Source organism: Rana temporaria, chromosome 6 (assembly GCF_905171775.1).
Source record: "Rana temporaria chromosome 6, aRanTem1.1, whole genome shotgun sequence".
In the NCBI taxonomy this organism is placed as follows: Eukaryota; Metazoa; Chordata; class Amphibia; order Anura; family Ranidae; genus Rana; species Rana temporaria.
In genome coordinates this window covers 38635499-38658896 of record NC_053494.1, presented here as the reverse complement: position 1 = coordinate 38658896, position 23398 = coordinate 38635499, and the positions used below count along the sequence as shown (strand labels likewise).

The following is a 23398-nucleotide window of genomic DNA, read 5'->3' as shown; positions in this document are numbered from 1 at the left end:
GAAGCTGGATGCATTGATTGAAAGCAGAAAGTAAGGGTTCTGGAGGCGGACAAGGGGAGGGCTGGAGCTCTCCAGCAGCTGCAGAAGAGGTGTGAGGGCCACATGAAATGGCCTGGAGGGCCGGATTCGGCCCGTGGGCCTTGTGTTTGACACCTGTGGTGTAGTGCAAGGGCCTGCCTGATTGCATACAAAGGGTATAATTTACGAAAGGCAAATCCACTTTGCACTACAAGTGCAAACTACAAGTGCAAAATGCACTTGAAATTGCACTGAAAGTGCAATATAATTTATACAAAAAATATAAATCTGAGGCGTAGATCTGAAATGAGGGGAAGCTCTGCTGATTTTATCATCTAATCATGTGCAAGCTAAAATTGTGTTTTTTATTTTTCTTGCATGTCCCCCTATGATCTACAGCGACTGCACTTCCAAGTACACTTTGCACTTGTAGTTTGCACTTGTAGTGCAAAGTGAATTTGTCTTTCGTAAATACCCCCCAAAGTGTTTAGGTTTGACCTTGCTTCATATGGTTTTGGTACATCTAAAGGAAAATTGTACAAGAAAATTGTATAATATATGGCCAGCCTCAGTAAACTTCACAATAGATCGCCGTCTCTCCTGTTCTGTGGATAATACCATGCTAAGTAGGAGAGTATTTTTTAGGACCACATGATCATTCTCAGTGTTGCTAAGAGAAAAACTGCAGCCCCAGTATTCCTTTGCCAATGATGAAAACCCTAAAATTGGTGAGCTGATTACATAAGCCGGGGGATTGGAAAGTTTGTATATGGAGCGTTGTTTGCAAATAAGATACATTTGGTTAGAAGAAGGAACATTTAAATGTTTATCAGACCCAGGTACAAAGTGAAACACAATTAAATATGTTATATCATTTTTTTAAAGACATTGGGTTAGATTCAGATAGCCCGCCGTAAGTTTGTGCGGGCGTAGCGTATCTCAGATACGCTACGCCGCCGTAACTTAGTGAGGCTGGGGCTGGATTCACAAAGAACCTGCGCCCTAAGTTATGGCGGCGTAGCGTAAATCTGCCGGCGTAAGCACGCCGAATTCAAATTCTGAAGAGGTGGGCGTGTTTTATGTAAATAAAACATGACCCCACGTAAATGACGTCTCTAATGAACGGCGCATGCGCCGTCCGTGAACGTATCCCAGTGCGCATGCTCCTAATCACGTCACAAATAGTCAATGCTTTCGACGTGAACGTAATTTACACAAAGCCCTATTCACGAACGACTTACGCAAACGACGTAAACGACGCAAAATTCGATGCTGTCCCGACGTCCATACTTAACATTGGTTACTCCTCATATAGCAGGAGTAACCTTACGCCCGAAAAAGCCTTACATAAAAAAATCCGCCGGGCGCACATACGTTTCTGAATCGGCGTATCTAGCTCATTTGCATATTCTACGCCAAAATCAACGGAAGCGCCACCTAGCGGCCAGCGTAAATATGCACCCTAAGATACGACAGCGTAGGAGACTTACGCCGCTCGTATCTTAGCCTAATTTAAGCGTATCTGGTTTCCAGAATACGCTTAAATTTACAACGGCGTAGATTCAGAGTTACGACGGCGTATCTACTGATACGCCGGCGTAACTCTCTCTGAATCTAGCCCATTATATTTTCGTTAAAAAAAAATATGAGCAGTTGTAAAGAATGACAGTGAAAACATTTGGTTTTATTTCACTTTTGGGCTAACAGGATTACATTATACCTCTTTTGTTCATATCAGTTGATATATGATCAAGGTCTGATAAGTAAATCCCACTTTCTATTTGTCCTAGTGATTATTGTCTCAGTTAACTGCAAGAACAAAAAGGCACATTATATAAGTAGGACAGAACACTCCCCGCATTAAATCTTAGATTTCAATAGAACCCAATATAAGTACACAAAGGGCGACCTAAAAACAAGAGAGGGAGAATCTGAAAAACATATATGCTCATGTCTACAAACATCTAATGAAATCTGGGATGATCCTTAAAGTGGTAGTAAACCGACGTGTTTTTTTTTTAACCCTGTAAGGCAAAGTTATAATGTGCTAGTATGCATCGCATACTAGTACATTATATGGAACTTACCTGGAAACAAAGCCCTTTGTTCAACTTTTACCCGGTCTTCCTTCCAGGTTGGCGGGCTCCGGTCCTTTGATTGGACAAGTGGCAATAACGTCATAGGTGTGCGCAGCGCATTGCAATAAGGTGTGCACACACTACTGATAACTCACGATGTTCATTCATAAAGGGAAGGGTATGGTCAATTACATATTTACCGGCCCCTTCCTCGACTCATCCTAAAACATCCTTGCAGTAACAGCTGGTGGGAGAGGAGGGAAGCTGGTAGAACTGCAGGGGGGAGCCAAGGCAGCAGGGGGAATCTGTGCCTGGGCACACCTGGCACACCCTGTGCGCACGCCTATGCCTGCGTGCATGCGAGAACCATTGTTCATGGCACAGGGCTCTGAAGGAACGGCATGGGTATGCCGTTTCATGCGCCTGTGGCTTTACATGTAAATATCCTATACGGTGCACATTTAGGAGATATTTACTGTACCTATAGCTGAGCCTTACTATAGGCTTACCTATAGGTAAAAATCATCCATGGGAGTTTATTGCCACTTGCAGTCTCGATACCTAAAACAGTCCTTCACCTTGGTCACTATGGGCCAGATTCACGTAAGAGGGCGCATGTTTTGGCCGGCGTAGCGCATCCCATTTGCGATACGCCGACGTAACATAGTGAGGCAAGGCCAGTATTCACAAAGCACTTGCTCCGTAAGTTACGTCTGCGTAGCGAAAATGGGCCGGCGTAAGCCAGCCTAATTCAAAGTAGGCTGGTAGTGGGCGTGCTACATTTAAATTAACCATGACCCCATGTAAATGAAGGGCCGTTGGTACGGCGCATGCGTGCACATGCTCAGAATCACGTCGCAAATACTCCCTAAGATACGTTGGCTCAATGCTTTCGACGTGAACGTAACCTATGCCCAGCCCCATTCATGTACGGCTTAAGCAAACGATGTAAAATACGACGGCTGTTCCGTCGTCCATACCTTGCATGGGCTGCGCCACCTATAGAGGTGTTTTATCTTTACGCCGGCGTACGCCTTACGTAAACGGCGTAGCTTACTGTGACGGACGTACGTACGTTTGTGAATCGGCGTATCTTGCTCATTTACATATTCAACGCGTAAATCAACGTAAGCGCCCCTAGCGGCCAGCGTAAATATGCACCCAAGATACGACGGCGTAGGAGACTTACGTCGGTCGTATCTTGGCAACATTCAGGCGTATCAGATTTTAAGAATGAGCGCATAGATACGACGGCGCACATTCGGACTTACGATGGCGTATCTACTGATACGTCGATTTTCCCCTTCTCTACTATATCTAGAAACAAAAATAAATAAATGTGGGCTTTAGTTATACTTTTGATCATTAGAACCCTATCCCAAATCTAAACCAAACCTACTGATTGTTCAGAAATGTATATTTTCAGTAAAAATTGGGTAGAGTTGTAAAATGTTTTAAGACCTAACTGTGTATAAAGTTCGATCAAATTTCTCAAATGAGATATATTATGTTTATATTGCTCACAAGGTCCATTACAATTATCCAGTATTTTTCCCTGTAGAGTAATATGTAACATGTTAATATACTTAGTTGGCCTCTTAAACAATACCGTTACAGTGAAAATAAGATGAAAATTGCTTAGGCATGCTGAAAATATTATTGAATAGGGTGTGAATATAGAACTGTACTCCAAACTTTAAATGTACTCCTCATTAAGAATATTGCTTGGCTACATCTGGATTCAATAGTTTATGAATCATAAAACCCAGCAGGTTATAAAAAAGTCAAAAATTGTTTTTTTTTTATGTGGTACTTGCCTTCAATTCCATATTGTCCCCTGCAGAAAGTCTGTGATCCTCTTCTGGGTGGCTTGAAAAATTACAGATAAGGGAGTTTGCAGCGCATGGGATCTGGTGCAAAGAATATATGTCAGAATCTACAATTGTGTACAAATCCCCCCTTTACTTTCTCACCAAATGTGGACAACAAATACTAGACCCTAGATGAGTTCTTACCCCCTTGCGGTCATTGATTGATTTTATTAGCCACTTCACGCAAATCGCTGTGCCCGTACGTCAGTACTTTGATGCTAGCTGCCATAACCCCGGAATTTTCAGGAACGGCGTGCGTTTCTCTTCAAGATAAAAGTGGTCTCTGCGGCGCAATTGCTGCAAGATCACTATTATCAGCGGCGGGAGAGGTGCCCCCCTCCCGCCACGCTCCGGTTGTTTCCGCTGTTAGCGGCGGAGACGATCGCATCCTCTCCCGTAGATGCCTTGCTGCCGACTGAGGAGAAGATGGCTTCTGCTTGGCTCCATGGCATGGGAGGGCCGAAGCGTGGTCAAACATCACTTCTGCCCATAGCTCTTAAAGGAGAATTTTTTTTTATTATTTTTGTTATTGCATTTTACTGTAAATATGAGATCTGAGGTCTTTTTGACCCCAAATCTCATATTTAAGAGGTCCTGTTAATAAAAGTGACCCCAATTTTTTTTTAAACTGTATAAAAAAAAAGTTAAATAAATAAGATTTCTTTTTTTTTTTTAGTGCCCTGTCCTGACGAGCTCGCATGCAGAATGCGTAGCGCCTGCATATTAAAACTTTGTTCAAACCACACATGAGTGAGTTATTGCCGCGATCGTTAGAGTGAGAGAAATAATTCTAGCCCTAGACCTCCAACTCTAACTCCAAACTGGTAACCTGTAGAAATTCTTAAATATCACCTTTTTAAGGGTAAAAGTTTGTCGCCATTCCACGAGCGGGCGCAATTTTGAAGCGTGACATGTTGGGTATCAATTTACTTGGCGTAACATTATCTTTCACAATAGAAAAAAAAAATGGACTAACTTTACTGTACTGTTTACTTGTAAGACCACTGCGCAAATACGGTGTAAAAGAAAGTATTGCAACGACCGCCATTTTATTCTCTAGGGTGTTAGAAAATATATATATATATATATAATGTTTGCGGGTCCTAAGTAATTTTCTAGCAAAAAAAATATGATTTTAACATGTAAACAACAAGTGTAAAAAAAGAGACTCATGGCTGAAGTGGATAATTATACAGGTTTGCTGTAAATCAGTTGATTATACAATTCAATAGACAGTTCATTAAAGTAAAGACAAGCAACCAGTACCTGTATGGTGCTGCAACTAGGACACCACACAGAACACCGCCACCTGGAGGAGGGTAAGCTCTGATCTGGGGTGTGATATTCACTATTCACTTATGATATAAAGGAATTGGGGGGATTTTACATATAATTTCATTTGAAATTTAAATTGACTTTAATGAATTTGCAAAATTAGCATGCCTTTATTTTATTCTGAAAAATAACAGAAATGTTTCATCTTTGCAGCATGATATCTTAGAAAATGGAGTGGAACCTGAGACATTTGGGGGTGTTCATCTGCATCTGGACATTGAACAGATTGATAGAGCAATCACTGACAATAGGAAGAACAATGAAACCCACACAAGATTAACCCTTTCTTTAAGTCCTGATTTAGACAGGTAGTGCAATGGTGAACATTTCTTACTTTTCTAAAATGTATTGTAACTCAGAGCTGTGTTGTAAAAAAAATTCAAGACGTGCTACATATTTCATTTTCCCGTCTTTGACAATATCTGCCCATTTGTGGTGAGTTTAGGCCAGGGGTCCTCAAACTTTTTAAACAGGGGGCCAGTTCAAGGTACCTCAGAATGTTGGGGGGGGGGGGGGGGGCCGGACTAAAATATGAACCTATGCACACATCTTATGTGAAGTGCAAAAAAAATGGAAAAACCAATACAATATTTAAAAAAAAAAGAACAATTTTAATCAGCATAAACTTATTAGTATTTCACAGACTCCCCTCATCACAGAACCCCTCCCCAACACAGACCCCCTCATCACGGAACCCCCATCACAGATTCCTCTCCATTACAGATTCCCCCCATCAGAGATTCCCCCCATATTTGGCCCCCCATCACAAAGCCCCCCAACACAAGCTTCTCTCCATCACAAAGCCACCAATAACTGGCCCACCATCACAAAGCCGCCCAACACAAACTCCTCTATATCACAAAGCCCCCAATAACAGACCCCCCACCACAAATTCCTCTCCATCAAAAAGCCCCCATAACAGATCCTCCCCATCATAAAGCCCCCCAACACAAACTCCTCTCCATCACAAAGCCCAGAATAACAGACCTCCCATCACAGACCCCATAACAGATCCCCCATCACAAACTCCTATCCATCACAGATTCCCCCATAAAACAGACACCATATCAGGTCCCCCCCATAGCAGATCCCCCCCCATCACAGACTCCCCCCCAACACAAACTCCTCTCCTCACATAGCCCCCTATCACAGATCTCCCCCTATCACAGATCTCCCCCCTATCACAGACCCCCCCCCATCACATATCCCCCCATCGATATTACACTGCCGCCCCTTCTATAACATCCCAGCACTCCGACTCTCTACTACCTCAATCAACGAGAAGCGAAGCATGGCAGGTCCGGACAAAGGGCGGGACTTTGCTAGTGAAAGGCAGGTGTTTGATTGCTGAAACCGCCCGCTACTTAACTCAAAAGACCCGCCTTTTGTCCGGACCTTTCATGTTTTTCATCCTGTGTGATAAAAAGGTAGCAAAGGGCAGGGGGATTGGTGCGATATTAAAGGGGCAGTTTGAAGACCCCTGGTTTAGGCGGTGTGGCCCATAGATTGTAGAATGTTTTTGGAGGAAAGAATGTCAGTGTTGTCTTAGAGCCACCAGTCAGCTTTTTTTAGTTGCAAAAATGGAAGATGAAAGGATTGCTTTTAAGCAATACAGAAACGTTTTCTTTAAATAGTTGATAAATTGGGTACTACACAATAAGAGCCGGTTCACATTGCGGCGGCACGACTTCGGGGGCGACTCTGCAAGTCCTCCTGAAGACCACTTCAGAGGCGATTAGCAAAATGACTTCTGTATAGAAGTCAATGCAAATTGCCCCGAGCCGCCCTGAAGTCGTACAAGAACCTTTTTCTAAGTCGGAGCGACTTGCGTCGCTCCTATTAGGACGGTTCTATTGCATAGAATGGGACGCGACTGACGAGTCACCCCAGTGTGAACCGGCTCTAAGGGAGATTTACTAAAACTAGTGCATTCAGAAACTGGGGCAGCTGTGCATCGTAGCCAATCAGCTTCTATCTTCAGCTTGTTCATTTAAGCCTGGAAGCTGATTGGTGCTGCACCAGATTTTGCACTCTGCAGTTTTAGTAAATCCCCTCAATGTGTTCACTATCAGCCTTTCCCAGTACATGGCTGAGCTCTACAATATTTTCTCTTCCTGCAGATGCCATAAAGACTGTCATGATAATAGTGTTTGTGTGGTAAGCCAATCACAAGGGAGCTGGAGTAGATTTAGGCTGCATTCACATCTATGCGACAGTGGCGTATGGCGTACGCGGCGTATTTTGCCGCGAGTGTGTATCTTTTTTTTTTTCAGATTCTTCCCATTGCTGTCAATGGGCGAACGCCAATGTCGCCTGAAAAAAAGGGTCCGGGACTTTTTTTCAGGCGACAGGCGTTCGGCGTCTATGAGATGTGAACCATCTCCATAGACAGCAATGGGAATTCTCCCCTCTAGCGGCAGAAGCGTCCGGCGTCGGGCGTTTTGTCGCATAGATGTGAATGGAGCCTTAGGGGTCAATTCACTAAGAGATAAATACTGCATGAATTTTTGAGTTAAAATAACTCATGTGGTATTTATCTTAAAAGTAGCCAATTCACAAAAAAAAATTGTTATTTACCGAATGCAATAAATATTTATGTTTTGCGCTTAGCACTTAAATTTTGTGTTATTTTTGGCGTTGTTTTTTTTTTGCAGGCTTAGGCCTCATGTACACGGCTGCTGGTAAATGGATGTTTAAGAACAGTTGGGCATTTTTTTTAACTGCTGCTGATCTCTTCTCTATGTTATCTTATCAGTACATGTACACAGGGATTGTTTACAGTTGTTTCTAGGCAGTTGAGTTTAGAGGCTTTTTCTGGAACCAAAATAAATGCATTCAGAAGCTGTGTTTAGAGGCAGGTCATTCGCCAATTGTGGCTAAATGCAGTAACTCGCGTTTAGCAGCATTTCGTTTACAGACTTTTTCATTTTAACACACACAAAAAAATACATATGTATGTATATATATATATATTTTTCAAACGCTTCTAGACGCAAACGCGGCTAAATGTGGCATGTAAACGCGGCATGTAAATGGCCGTTTTTGGATGCTGGTTTCTAGCAGTCCCGTTAAATCGTTCAGGAGAGGTTGAACATGAAGCCTAAGGCCGTATTCACACCTGAGCATAGCGTTTTCGGTAATTTTTTCCGGCGTTTTGTCACGCGTTTTCATACAGCTTTGTCTGACGTTTTTGAACTTTGTAGTTTTTTATTTTAGCCAATAGGAAAAATGATCATCTCTTTCATCACTTGCTGCTATGTTTGTAGATTTTTTTTATCTTCTTCCTGGGTGAATGTTCTATTTCACAGAACAGATTAAAGTGACAAAACGCCCGTAGAAACGCTCGTTGTCGCGCTAGACGCTTGAATCAAGCGTTTACATTAGTTTCTATGGGAATACAAATGTTCAAAAACACCCAAATCAGCCCGAGCTTCAGGCGTTCGGCTTCAGGCGTATTCTTCATTGAGAATAATGTATTTTTTCCCCTCTAGCGTTTTATAGCTTCAGGCTACAAAACGCTCAGGTGTGAATGCAGCCTAATACTGAAGGTTTACAGCAATATTGTGAAACTATGAAAACATTCAAGGGTGCTTGCATTCACAAAATGATCTCCCTCTGATGAAATGTTACAATTTATTTTCATTCCTGTGCTCAGGGGAGAACATTTACACACTGATACATTAGTATCATTACAGTTCCTCTAATTGTTATTTTGTACGTTTCTAAAAAACCCGCCAGAAAACAGCAGGCAATAAATAATGAATGTGTGTGTTGTTTACTGAATTGACTTTAAAGTGGTTGTTAACCCACTTGGACTATTTCTTAAAATCCAAATTCAAATTTGGATTCCTGTCCCATTACCAAACAAGACAACCCTGCAAATTAACCTCCCTGGCGGTACGATTATTTCAGAAAAAAGGTGCTGAAAGCGGTACCATTATTTGCAAGGAAATTTGGCGTTTTATACTGTAGGCCTGTAATTCTTAGGAATAACTCACTTAAATCTGACCAAACAAGAGTCTAGTAGGCATCCCGGGTATGACATTTTTTTAAAAACAAAATTATAAATTATAATATAATAAATAATTATAAATAATCATAACAAATAATAATATAATTATAATAAAAATTATTCAATAATGTAATCAACTCAAAATCACTGAAATTTGCTCAGTTGCAGAATTGTCGCTGTCATTACTTTTATTTTTTTATGACGAATTTCCCCACAAATCGCTATCGCACAATTCTGCAAGTGATTATAATTTATTATCGCTGTTTTCTAGCTGCTCTAAAACCATTTTTGACATAAAGGGACACTTTTGGTTGCTATGGACAATCTACAGTTTGCAGGCAGAAAGAACAGTTTTTATTATATAAAAGTACATGTAGGGCACTGGGCAGACCACTAGGGACAAGGGGTGTGTGTATTTTTTACATACAGTACTGTAATCTATAAGATTACAGTATACTGTATATAAGGTGTTTGTTTACCTTTTTGAATTTGGTGCCGTTCTCCCCTCCCATGCGTCGTAACATCGCAGGGAACGTAGATCGGCGGCACACAGAGGCACTGTGTGAATCGAGCGATGACCCGCTCGCTCACACAGCGCGGTGGCATCGCTGGATCCAGGGACAAGGTAAGTAAACCATGCCTGTGGATTCAGCGAGGCGAGCCCGAGTCTGACTCGGGGTTACCGATCGCAGCACAGAAATGTAACCCCGAGTCAGACTCGGGAATACCGCCAGGGGGGTTAAGGGAATTATTTGGGGACTCCCAGGTCACCAGAACTAGTGTCCACATTGGAAGATTTCCCTTCTATTACTTTTCTGGGGACAACCCAAAATTTCAATCTCATTACCAGGGGAACAGACAGCAATAAAAACGGACAAGCACTCTAATCCCTCTCCACGCTATCCAAAATGTAAAATTGCTCCCTTTAGTTATACTTTAAACACTGTTATATGCTATCTGAATATATATTGATCTTTGACATTGCAGACAGGGTATCACCCTGAAACTCTGTTCATACTGCTATATTACCAAGGGGGTGACATTAGGGTTGCTTTTACTTGTGCAAATGCTCCCAATACCCGAAACCAATACCTTTGTGGTGCAATTTGAGCCCATACAAAATAAATGGGCTCAAACCGTACTGCAAAGAATCGCATGCGCTTTGAACAGGAATGTGGTGCAATTCCTGTCCGAATTGCATGTGACTTCCCCCACCTCTCCTGTGTGATCCCAGTATAGAAAGACAGGAAAGCGCCATCTAAGAAGTGCAGCAATGGGAAAACAAACAGTTTATAATTTTTTTTATTTTTTTTATCACAACTCACATGTAAAAGTACATAATATACCTTGCATGTCAAATCCAAAATCACTGCTGCTTGCGGTGCTTATAGAGCTGGAGAAGATGTATAGGTGGTCCGCCCCCAAGCTGACATCACTTCCACCCTATACCCACAGGTGTCACGGAACTTCCTTTATCTTCTCCAGCCCTGTAAGCACCGCAAGCGGCCGTGGTTTTGGATTTGACATGCAAGATATATTTCATACTTTTAACATGTGAATTTAGATAACAGTTTTTTTTTTCATCAGAAAAGTGATAACAGTTTTTAATAAACTGTTTGTTTGCCCATTGCTGCACTTCTTAAATGGCGCCTCCCTGTCTTTCTATACTGGGACCACACAGGAGCGGTGGCGGAAAATGCATGCAAGTCAGACAAAAATCGCAGCGCAATCCTGTTCATACCTCATGCGATACTTTGTGTGCAATTTGAGCCTATTCATTTTGTATGAGCTCAAATCGCACCACAATGGTATCGGTACTCGTACTCTTGAGGAAAAAAACGGTATTGGTGCAGCCCTAAGTGAAATTACAAGTAACACCCAACCACATTTACATGTAAGGCCTCGTACACACGACCGAGGAACTCGACGGGCAAAACTCATCGTTTTGCTCGTCGAGTTCTGTGTGAAGCCGCCGAGGATCTCGGCGAGCCAACTTTCCTCATTGAACAACGAGGAAATAGAGAACATGATTTATTTTTGGCTCGACGAGGAACTCGTCGGCTTCCTCGGCCGAAAGTGTACACACGCCAGGTTTCGCGGCAGAATTCAGCTCCGACCGAGTTTCTGGCTGAATTCTGCCGAGAAACTCGGTCGTGTGTACGGGGCCTCAGGGGACATATTCTAGCATTATACAGTAGATTATGTAACGGTAGATCTACAGTGTACATATTATGTACATTTACTTTTACAGTGGCTACAGAACTTGCAAATCCACTCCAGGATTAATACCAACAAGACAGAATTCTTCTTTAAGCCTTCTGACACCATTTCATCATCTCAGGGCACCAACACAAGCTGATAGTAATGAGGTGAGTTGTCTACCAACATTGGCACCTTTGAGTGAAAGGCCCTTGAAAAAAAACTAACAAAAGTATCAGCACAATCCCACCTCAATATCTGTGCCATAGCACCCCATTCTTTTGCCATGATCATTCCACTTTAAGACCAACTCATCATTTTTTTCTCTGCAGGCTGTAGAACTGTACTCTTTGTAATTGCTATATACAAGCAATGCAGCTTAAAATAATTCAGTGTGAAAGTCCCTTTTAAAATTAAAAATACATAGGATAGTTCTCTAGAAAATGAGTGGAAGCTGAATGATTAATGTGTGCCTAGGGTATAAAAATTGCAATCAACAGAGAGGCTCTGCTATTGTACAGTGAAATGTCACGGGATTCAGATGACATTTTATAGGAGTCGATTAATGTACTGCAATGCCCTTTCTATCTAAAGTCCTTTAAGGGCAATGGTACAGATAATCTGCCAGTGTTTATACATTAAAATAATTTTGAGAGAAGTAGGTTTTAAGTTTAAATTTGGAGTTTTAAATGTTTTGAATTTCTGCAGGCAAGATCATAATTTTTTTTAGGGTTTGAAAATGATTTGTCTATGTTTATGACCTCCATGCTTAATATGAAAGAGGACACTGTTCTTTTTTAAAAAGGGGTAATTTTCTTTGTAGATTGTTGATATATTTTTTTAAGAGGATATCGCTATGACTAGCACTTTGAATTATGTGCAATTAGTTTTTTACCGAATTCGTTTTTCGACGAAATTTGACAAATTAGGAAGTATTCGAATTAACAAAAACCCATTTAACAATTTTTTCGAAAATAAGAATAAAAATTAGAAAAATTAGAAAATCCAAATTAATAACTAGCAAATAAAAATAACTATGATTAAATATTAAATGATAGGTATTGGAATTTCCTTTGGCTGTTAATGTAACGAATACAAATTTATCTAAAGTTACGAATTATCCGAAATAATGAATGCCGTAGCTATACGAATGGAACGTAACAAACTAATAATAATAAATAATATTAATAAAAGCCTATTATTATTTATTATTATTAATTTATTAAGTTCCATTAATTTAAATTTGGCATTCATTATTTCGGATAATTCGGAACTTCGTATAAATTCGTATTCGTAAAGTTCACTAATGGCCAAATTTTAAAGGAAATTCCAATACCTATGATTTAATAGTTAGTTATTATTAGTTAGTTCGTTATTATTTAGAATTTTAGAATTTTCGTTCTTATTTTTCGAATTTACGAATCTTCAAATTTATGAATTTACGAATACTGCATCTAAACGAATGGAACATAACGAATTTGAATTTCCGAATATACAAATTCATTCAAAATAATGAATTCCGATCATAACGAATGACCCGGCATTGCACATGTCTACTTTAAATTACATAGCCATGAATCGCCTGCCATATAAGCAAAGGGTTGGGGATATCAGTGGCATTTCTGCCCAAGTATGCTTACTGGCCACATTTGGGCAATGACTTTGGTGTTGTTACTATCCCTGCCCTTTCCCTATATGATGACAGCTTGGGGAGTCAGTGGGTAATGGGCAGTGTGACAGTCAATAGATTTACAATAAGGGACTTTTGGGGATTTTTTTTTTTTTTTTTGTGTGGGATTCACAGTGGTCGGAAACAGAGGGGAGACTATTACTTATTTTATGGAGTAAGCAGAGTAATCTTACATAATGTGGCTCCAGTAGATTGATATTGAATAAGAGACCAGAGCTTAATTTAGATGTCAGGAGCCTTGGCACAGAGGATTATTCTGTGTGCTCCCGAAAGTGAGTAAATAGTTCCCTCTTTGCACCCGGCCCCTGCTGCTGAACTGATGAGGCCCTAGAAACTTTTCTGCAATTGCTGGGAGCCACAACCAGTGCCATTACTGTGCATGCACCCAGTGGTATGTAAAGAGTCCTCTTGCTGCCCCTGGGCTCAGTACTGATATGATGAGGCCTTGGCCTGATACTGGAGGGCCAGATCTACCCCGTATCGGCCTGGATAAGTATATAAAGAAGACTGAAAATACTTTAAAGGCTCAAAGGCTTTTACAGTAAAAAATAGCCAATGTTTTGGGACTTTTGCAGTTGTCTTTTTCAGAGTCCAGAAACATTGCTACCTATCATTTTTCTTTTAAATATTGGAGTTAGGTGCAGTCTTTGTTATATGACTATAATTCCAGGACAAGCAGGGTGGAGAAAAAGGGTAGATATGGGCTGTTTTATCAATCAGCTGATAAGTCAGTTGCTTTGTTCCTAGTTCTAGAGGGCACAGAGGCAACAATGCACTTTATTGTTTATTTTATAACAGCCCTAGATAGATGTGCATATTTGTATTGCCTAATTGAATAACTAATTTATTTTTATAGATTATTATTATTGATCCTCCAAAAGAAGAAACACCAACCAGACTTCACTCCCATCCTCTGGATGATAGTCAAAGACACTCACTATCATTCCTTCAGCTGAGCCCGGATATTTTGGAAGAGGTAGTGGCTGGGACAAGGAGCATTTCTTTAGTTGCTGCCAGAAGGCGTTCAAGGGTTAACGAAACTGAATCCCCATATATCATTAAAGAAAGAAGTGCCCTTTCCTCACTTCCAGTGTTAGAGGGCAATGCTTTGGAACTTCCTGTTACTCATTCCCGTTGTCACATTACACCTGTAAGGAAGGCAGTGAGCACTGAAAACCTGCCAAGTTTAGTTCTCAGGAAAGATGAAGTCACCAGTGGGACAACATCAGCCAGTTCAAAGGACAAGCTCCAGAAAAAGTCCTATTGGGACAGAAAGTCACACTCATTTGAAGTTCCTGCCTCTCAGGTAACTACTTTAATGTTCAAAAGTCATTTCCAGTCTGCGTGGAATGTCCTCTACGCTACTTGTGCCATGCACAAAAGATTCCCCCCACCCCTTAGCTTCTTTATAAGGTAGGATACTAATATTCAGCTTTTGAAAACTGGTATAGGAATTTTCGGCACATGAGATTTTAAGACAGTGGATCTGGCATTGACATTTTTAGTGCCTACAGTGTTTTAAGCCTTGTACACACGGCCGGTTGCGAGGGGTGCTTTTGACCAGAAATACCGGCCGTGTGTATGCTCCTTACAGTTTTTCCGACGGAAAAACTGCCCAAAAACCGCCGGACAAAAAAAGAGAACCAGCTCTCTTCTTTTCCGCCGGGAAAACCGGCAGACTTTTGCCCAGCGGTTTTTGGCAGTTTTCCTATGGGGAAAAACTACGATGGAGCAAACACACTGCCGGGATTCCCGACCAAAGCTCCATCGCAGTTTTCCTGTCGGGAAAACCGGCCATGTGTACGGGGAAAGACTGACCAAGCAGGTTTTCGGCTTTCCCCTCGGGATTTCCAACTGGAACTTTTTACCGTTGGAAATCCCACACTTGTGTACAAGGCATCAGAGTGGCGGTAATTGTACTTGAAGCACTAAAACAAATCAATTTACTATTCCCTTCATGTAAACCCCCAAACTCATCCCCTTAATTGTTAGTCCTATGTAGAGCAACGTAATGGGGTCACTTTAATGCCCTACTAACCAGGAGCACAAACTCACATTTTCCATTGCTCTCCTGAAGTCTTAGCTTGCAAGGGACTATGATTTCTTCCTATATGTCAGCACTGGTGCCTAGTGACTAGTTTAGTAGTGATCTACATACTGTGCCATAACCAGAAGTATCAAATATGTTCATCACCCCCAGTACCTGACCAGATTGATAAGGAACTGAAGAAAGGTGAGTATGTGCTGCTGGAGAGGGGAGATTAGATTAGACCAGGAAGTTGCCAATGTATTGTTTTGTGCAGTGGGTGGTTAACTTACAATGTGTAAGGGGCTTCAGTTGTGGACCCTGACACCATCAAGGGGCTGCACACAATATTCACTATACAGTATGTGATATTACAGAAGACTGTCATAGACTGAAGACATATTACAGGAGATGAGCAGAGCCTCTAAAATTACAGCTCCTTTACAGTTTTATGCTCCCAGAATAAGGACTGCTGGCATTCAAAGACCACACAAGTACAAAAGGGCTGCATGTGACCCTGAGGCCACAAGTAGGGCACCAGGGGTTTGGTGTACGACCTGAATTATTTCCACCTGGTGATGAAGGTTTTAGTACATACTTGAAGTGCACTATCCTGTTAAAGGCCTACATGTCAGTGTTCTTATGTCCCTGTGACCTATGCAACTTGATAAATGAAAAAATGCATACATAAAAGTAGTCCTAAAAAATAGGGCGCCAGCCAAGTGCAGCATAAACAGGTTTATTGCAATTAAAAAAGCCAAACGAGAACTCACCGAAATATAAGATCAAAGAGCATACCTGCAGCCATGCCACATTGGATGAAAGCTGTCCACTGGAAGAGCAAACAGCGTGGGGAAAACAAGTTCAATGTTTCAGGAAGTGAGGAGAGCCACTGTGGGACACAAGGCAGGGTGTGACATCACACCTGGTGGCGGACTGGTTGACATAGCAACATGTTGTTTGCTGTTATAAGTGGCTCTTCTAGTGGATAATGTCCATCCAATGTGGTGTGGCTACAGATAAGTTCTTTGATTTTATATTTCTGTGAGTTCGCGTTTGGACCCATTGATGCTGTACTTAGCTGGCACCCTCTTGTGTTCCTTTTTTGTAATTTCAAAGAATCGTTTCTAGCTCAGGTGGAGCTGCCTACTGAAGTATAACATCCTTTCTATGGGCTTTTTATAAACTCCTAATGAACATTATATGAACTACCAATGCTACACTAGAGTATCTTTACATTTATTTAGGGGGGTAGAAGCTAACTTATGTGGATGGTGCATTACACCTCAATTTCAATATTTGTTTATAAAAGTACTCATAAAACACCACTGCATGAAAATCAGCTAATGGCTTTGCCAGGTGGAGTTTTTATCTCTGCCTCCTTGTCACAGTAATTTTAAACCAGACAAGACATCTGCTGCAATGTAAATTAAATGTACTGTATATACTCCAGTATAAGTCAAGTTTTTCAGCACATTTTTTGTGCTGAAAAAACCCCCCTCGGCTTATACTTGAGTCTCCCTACCTCACTGTGGCCATCTGCAGCCTCACGTACCTGATCTCGAGCTGTGACATACAGTCTTAACTACAGTCATGGCCGTGCAGTGTAACAAAGCCTCGTCTCCTTCTTGTCCTCGTCCGTGATAGGCGGAACACTGACTCACTGCTGGGAAACCGAATCAGTGTTCCGTCATGGATGAGGACAAGGAGGAGGCAGGGCTTTGTTACACTGGACGGCCGCCGACGATGTCACAGCTTGAGATCAGGTACATGAGGCTGCATATGGTCACAGTGAGGCATGCATATGGGCACAGTGAAGCTGCAAATGGTCACAGTGAGGCTGCATATGGGCATTGTTGACCCTCTTTTCCACTTATAGTAGCTGCTGCATTTCTCAACCTAGGCTTATACTCGAGTCAATACGTTTTCCCATTTTTTTGTGGTAAAATTAGGTGCCTCAGGCTTATATTCGGGTCGGCTTATAATCAAGTATATATGGTATATAGAACAGTGATGGGGTAATGTCCTATAGGCTGTGGCATTTAAGTTTTGCTGGGAACTGCAAAAACTATGCAAAAAATTCCTGGATATAAGAATAATGCAATGTACATGATGCAGAATGCAGCCTCTTCAGGTGGTAGGAATGGAATAAATTGGGGGTATTGGAGAAAGTGGGACAATATGTGTAGCATCACCCTTGTCCTTGTAGCTTTATACTACCTTGATGGTAGTTGTGGTGTTATTTTCAACCACTGGATAGAATCTAGCAATACCGAATACTCAGAGAAAGGGAAAGTACATGTTTGAATTGAGTTTGGTGGTCTCAGCCCGGCTCCCGGTGGGTGTGCTATGCAAAGTAAGCCTGCGCTTAGTACGCCCACCCCCCTCCCACAAAAACCACCACACTTACACGCACTTGAAATTGAGTTAACATTTGACCACGCGGTCTCTAAAAAGAGAGGTGAAGGACTAACGGGGCTGGTTGAGCGGGCTCGATCCTCTCACTCCCTTGTAGGGAGTCCCTCTGCCCCGTTGGGCTTCAAAGCGGAGCAGGTAGGGCGGGCTGTGTGGGAGGACCCCCTCACACACCCGCCATTGCCACCCGGGGCATGGAGAAAGGTGGCAGATTGCCTCTGGGGGAGGCCTGCCTACTCCCAACTCCTGCAGTCCGGCTCCTCTCTCGAGTACACGCACAAAAATACACTTAAAAAAAAGAAAAAGTACATGTACATGTTGCACTGCTTGATTAGGCGATGTACTGGTAAAATATATAAAAAAAAATGTTATTACAATTTTAACTTGTTAAACTTTCTTTCAGCTTTGTAAATCAGAGCAGTGCAACTCTCATAGAATACACCTTGATAAACTTCTGCATTCCAAATCACCACATACTATATGTCATGGGAAATCAGCTCACAGCACAACTAAAGTAAAGACTGCCTTTAACTATAAAACAATTGTCAGGCCGAAACTGAACAAGAATTATCCATGCACTATTACATCAGGGACTCAGCCAAAGCTGGTCTGTGCAGCTAAATCAGGTATGTACTGCTTGTTTCAGAGAAGTCATGAATGTTAATGGGTTGGTTGGGTGGGTCACTTTGTAAAGTCTCATAATGCCATAAAACCCCCCCAATTTTTTTTTTTTAAATACAGTAGGGAATGGTTTTATTAAGCTGTTTTGTTTGGGAGATTTCCTATAGTTTCCTGTCTCACAAACCCAACAGGAAATCAGAAAAAATCTCTCCAAAGTGAGGGAGAAACCACTCTTTGACAGCTATCACCAGATCAGGTGCCCCCGTTGGAAGCTTTCTTCTCCCAGATCAGGTGCCCCCGTTGGAAGATTTCCTCTCCCAGATCAGGTGCCCCCGTTGGAAGCTTTCTTCTCCCAGATCAGGTGCCCCCGTTGGAAGATTTCCGCTCTCTTCCTTTTCTTGTGATAGATGTTTGGTTTCCCATCGTTATTTATAACAGAGACAATGCTTTGCACCATTTTGTGTGTCTATGATGTCTCTAGTGCAATATGGGACATATTTACAATTTGGAATGGACATATACTGTATATTCCCAACAGAGGGCCAGATTCACAGCAGAGATACGACGGCATATCTCCTGATACGCCGTCGTATCTCTGAGATACGCTTGTCGTATCTATGCGGCTGATTCAGAGAATCATTTCCGCATAGATAGCCCTAAGATCCGACAGGTGTAATTGAATTACACCGTCGGATCTTAGGATGCAATTCTAGGCCGGCCGCTAGGTGGCGATTCCATTGCGGTCGGCGTAGAATATGCAAATGACTACTTACGGCAATTCCCGAACGTCCGCGTTACCCGTCGCTCTAACTTTACGTTGTTTACGTCGAGATGCGCCGCGTAAAACTAAGGCTGCCCTCTAGGTGGACTAGCCAATGTTAAGTATGGGCGTCGTTCCCGCGTCGAAATTTGAAAATGACGTCGTTTGCGTAAGTCGTCCGTGAATGGCGCTGGACGCCATTTACGTTAACGTCTAAGCAAATGACGTCCGACCCAGAGATTTAATTCCCTAAAAGGTATATTAGAACAAAACAGGTAACAAATGCCATTTAGTGCTGATTAGTTTGGTGGCCTGGCCCCTGGCATACAATATACAGTAAAAATCCAATATTCCATATGAGTATATGTGAATTCAAGTAATCCATTGAGATGATGAATAATGAATTAGGTATTAGTAGAACAGGAGCTATTTAATGGCTTAGACTGAAACAAAAATACATTTGCCTTTGTGGTGGATGTGCCTTCGGGTCTATTATATCAGTCAACACAAAAACTTCCAATACAATTCTAGGAATACTATGGTTACTTTCCTTTCCTTTGTATCTGAAAAGAAACAAAGACAAGGGTAGACAAGCTGGCATAATACTATATAGCTTTGAATTGGGGAGTTTAAGGGATTACTCATTAAAGTTTGATTCATAAGGATTAGGAAAAAGATAGCACCAGCTGTTGGTGAACCATGAAGCGATAATTATGGCATACAGTAAGTCAGACAAATGAACTGTCTACCAAACATGTCATGGGACCATGAAAAAAAAACGAGCTAAAGTAGAATTAAATTTAGATCAACTGGATTATGCCTTGTACACACGATCGGAATTTCCGATGAAAAAAGTCAGACGGATTTCTTTCATCGGATAGTCCGACCGTGTGTGTGCCCCATCGGATTTTTTCCAACCGAAATTCCGACGGACTTGGAAAGAGAACATGTTCTCTTTTTTTCCGATGAAAAAAGATTATATTGCAAATTCCGATCGTCTGTGCTCGGAATCAAGTTGACGCATGCTCGGAAGCATTGAACTTAATTTTTCTCGGCTCGTCGTAGTGTTGTACGTCACCGCTTTCTTGACGGTCGGAATTTGGTGCGACAGTGTGTATGCAAGACAGCTTGAACGGAATTCTGTCCGAAAAATCCGTCTGAGTTTATCCCAACGGAAATTTCGATCGTGTGTACGGGGCATAGGAAGAGCCAGTAAGGAGGTATTTGAATAAGTCAACCTCTTCACTGTACAAGAGTGGGGTCTCAGCAGCCATATTGACAATGTGCTTTGTCTGTGATAGGGAAAGTATAGAGAATACCGCTGACAAACTGAATAACAAGAGATTGCCATTGAGTTTGTAGGCAGAAGTTTATAGTTTCCTTTGGGATAGTATGTGACCAGGTGATTTACAGGCAGAAGAATGTTGGAGACCGGGGCAGAATGTTGTCACCCCATAGCACAAAGTGCTCAAACAATGACCTTTATATTAATATCACCAACTGTTATTTTTATTAAAGCTAATATTTAAAATACAAATTGGCTATAAAAGTGATATCATGTTAAAGCTTACACAATTTTTTTTTTTTTTATTGAAATTCAAAAAACAATACAAATTTAAATCACATTCCAGCGAATTAGTTCCCAATTTATACTGTAAGCATTGTTCACATATACTGACAATGTGCATAGAAAACAGAACTACACCCAGTCATTCTGCTCAACCCATCATAAACACATATAGGGTTGTACCACACTGTGATAACCCCCAGCCACCCCAAAGCTTACACAATTTAAAATGAGTTCTTTGAATTTTGCAATGCCGGAGTACTTTTACTTATATAGTAAGGAAAGGGATGGTCAGCACTCAGGATGACATCCAAATGGTATTTCTTTATTGAGGTACATGTACACAGCTGTAAAACAGCCTATTCGTTTCAGACGTTAGTCCTTAGTCATAAGCCATGACTAAGCACTAATGTCCGAAACGCGTAGGATGTTTTACAGCTGTGTACATGTACTCAATAAATGAATACCATTCTTGATGTCACCCTGAGTGCCGACCATCCCTACTCTGGTACATTGGCGGTGTCAGCAGCCTCAAGGTCTGAGCATATGGAGGAGCTTTTATGTGGGAAGGTTGCAGTACCTATACACCTATTTTCCTTACTTTTACTTACATGCTCTGCCTGTGTGCACAGATCTGTACACTCAAAATTCCATTTAGGTACCAATATCTATCTGCAATAATTGATTAATGGCTCTTCAATTGTCAACACCTTAGGTGCTTTATTTTTCTATTAATTGGGGTCTCTCCTCTTCTTTTGATCAATCAGTGCCTGGTTGATCAATTAGTTCAGACCTTCATTCACTCTTTGCCTAGCCCTGCCCCTACTATGGGGTTATATTGCCTCTGTTAGCCGTTTTCCAGTGACTTGACAAAGCATGCAAGCTTGCAAAACCGGTAGTCACGGCTCCATGTTGGCCACAGTTGGTTCCTTTTCCGACACCTCAGTCCCAGCTTGTCTTTGGTGACGCCCCCTTCCTACGATGCTCATCACTGAGTTTTCCCCTGGACACAGTCAGCTGCTTGGCTCGATCTACATCGCCAGTGTCAGTGACACCATCTTCCCTTGCCGGCGGGTCCAGCTCTACACACCACACACTCCAGCTGGCATGTCCTTGTGGCTTTGCATGGTTGGTGTCCCTTGGTTGATTGTCCAGATCGGTTCTAGTGATCCATCAGTGCCTGAGCCAGCCTTACAGCCTGTTTTAATCTTTGGAATAAATTGCCAGCAGCCTTTTTCGAGTTTACATGTGGTTCATTGCAGCCATTACCCACCAATTTCAGCTTAGTTTCTGAGCACTGTCAACCCTTTTTGTCTACTACAAACTGTATAATTAAATGGGTTCTGATATTGCTGTTTTACTAACCTGACAGCTTACTATTCTAAATAGGAAACCTTCATTTTGTTTGCAAATATTAAAAGATTCTAACTACCTGCAAGAATAAGTCCTTTTAAGGAGCACCTGTCACTTCAGATCCATCATGGCAGCGCCTGTTAGCGGGCATCCACTCACCTGCTGCCGCCACATTCCTCACCTTGTTGTGTCACTGCCACATAACCAGCCATCTCATTAAAGTGAATGGAACTGTCGGTGAGTCAACAGCGGGTCAGAGAAGGAGCCGCTACGGTACAGAGTTGACAGTTGCTCTTTAAAAATTATGATTTAAATCAAGCCTTTTTACTAGTGATTTAAATCGTGATTTAAATAGACTTGATTTAAATCAAATCCACCCTGGCTCTAAATAAAGTAACATGAAAGAAGCACTCATACACAAGGACAAGTTTGGTTAATAAATGAGTTTGTATTTAGCAAACTAAGTCCCAATACACCCACTGCTTGTCCTCAGTATACAGTAGGTGCCTTTCTTTTTCACGTTTACTATGATATCTGTTTAATATGAATTCCTAAAACCATATTATAGAAAATCCTGAAACATTGATTCTCTCGGCACCCATCCTATCACTCCCTTAAAGTTGACACAATATTCAATCAAAGTCATGGTCATTTTGCTCAGTCAAAATACAAATAACAGGCATCCCATAATACCGGATTGTATGTTAACGTGTCTGATCTTCTGTTCTTTAGATCCAGAAGAAATTCCAGCCAGCACAAAAACATTGATATTGCCTCAAAATATCAAACACAGGCCTCAACCGACTTATAAAAAGACACGGGATAACAAGAGATAATGTGCGCTCGCTGCAGCAAGAGCCTGGAAGAATATGAAGAAGAAGAAGAAATTAAAACAACATGTTGTTTCATTCTATACTTTCAATTTGAAGTTGCTTTTGTTCTTATATTAAACATACTCTGTAGACATTCAGAAGTAATCTATTCCTTGTTTTATTAAAAAAGAAAAAAAAAAGAAAAAAGTTTGGCAATGTATTCTTTAAAGCTAAAGCGAGATTAAAAAAACACAAACAAAAGCATTTATGTACTTATTAAAAATAATTTTATATTTGTCTTCAAATGCTACTAGTATATATAACAGATTTTTCTATCTAAAGTGGTTGTAAACCTCTGAAATGAAAAATGAAGAAAGCATATCCTCATACAGTGAGTACTTGTCTCATAGCACTTAGGCCCCTTTCACTCTGGGGCGGGAGGTGCCCTGACGGTATAGCGCCGCTATGTTTAGCGGCGCTATACCGTCGGAATTGCCGCGGAATTGCGGCGGTATTCGGCCGCTAGCGGTGCGGTTTTAACCCCCGCTAGCGGCCGAAAAAGGGTTAATACAGCTGGCAATGCCCCTCTGCAGAGGCGCATTGCAGGCGGTATTACCACGGTGTCCCATTGTTTTCAATGG

The 23398-nt window shown here is 41.5% G+C and overlaps 1 protein-coding gene across 1 annotated transcript in view; it reads left to right on the top strand.

Moving 5' to 3' along the window:
- LOC120943401 (kinesin-like protein KIF19) overlaps positions 1–23057 on the top strand; it is a 76123-nt gene extending 53066 nt beyond the window's left edge. The window contains exons 15-19 of the mRNA XM_040356681.1: positions 5456–5610; positions 11566–11683; positions 14060–14509; positions 18048–18270; positions 22678–23057. Coding sequence (XP_040212615.1) covers positions 5456–5610; positions 11566–11683; positions 14060–14509; positions 18048–18270; positions 22678–22781 — 1050 coding nt within the window. The 3' untranslated portion in view covers positions 22782–23057. The remainder of the gene's footprint in view (positions 1–5455; positions 5611–11565; positions 11684–14059; positions 14510–18047; positions 18271–22677) is intronic.
- Positions 23058–23398: the final 341 nt, after the last annotated feature.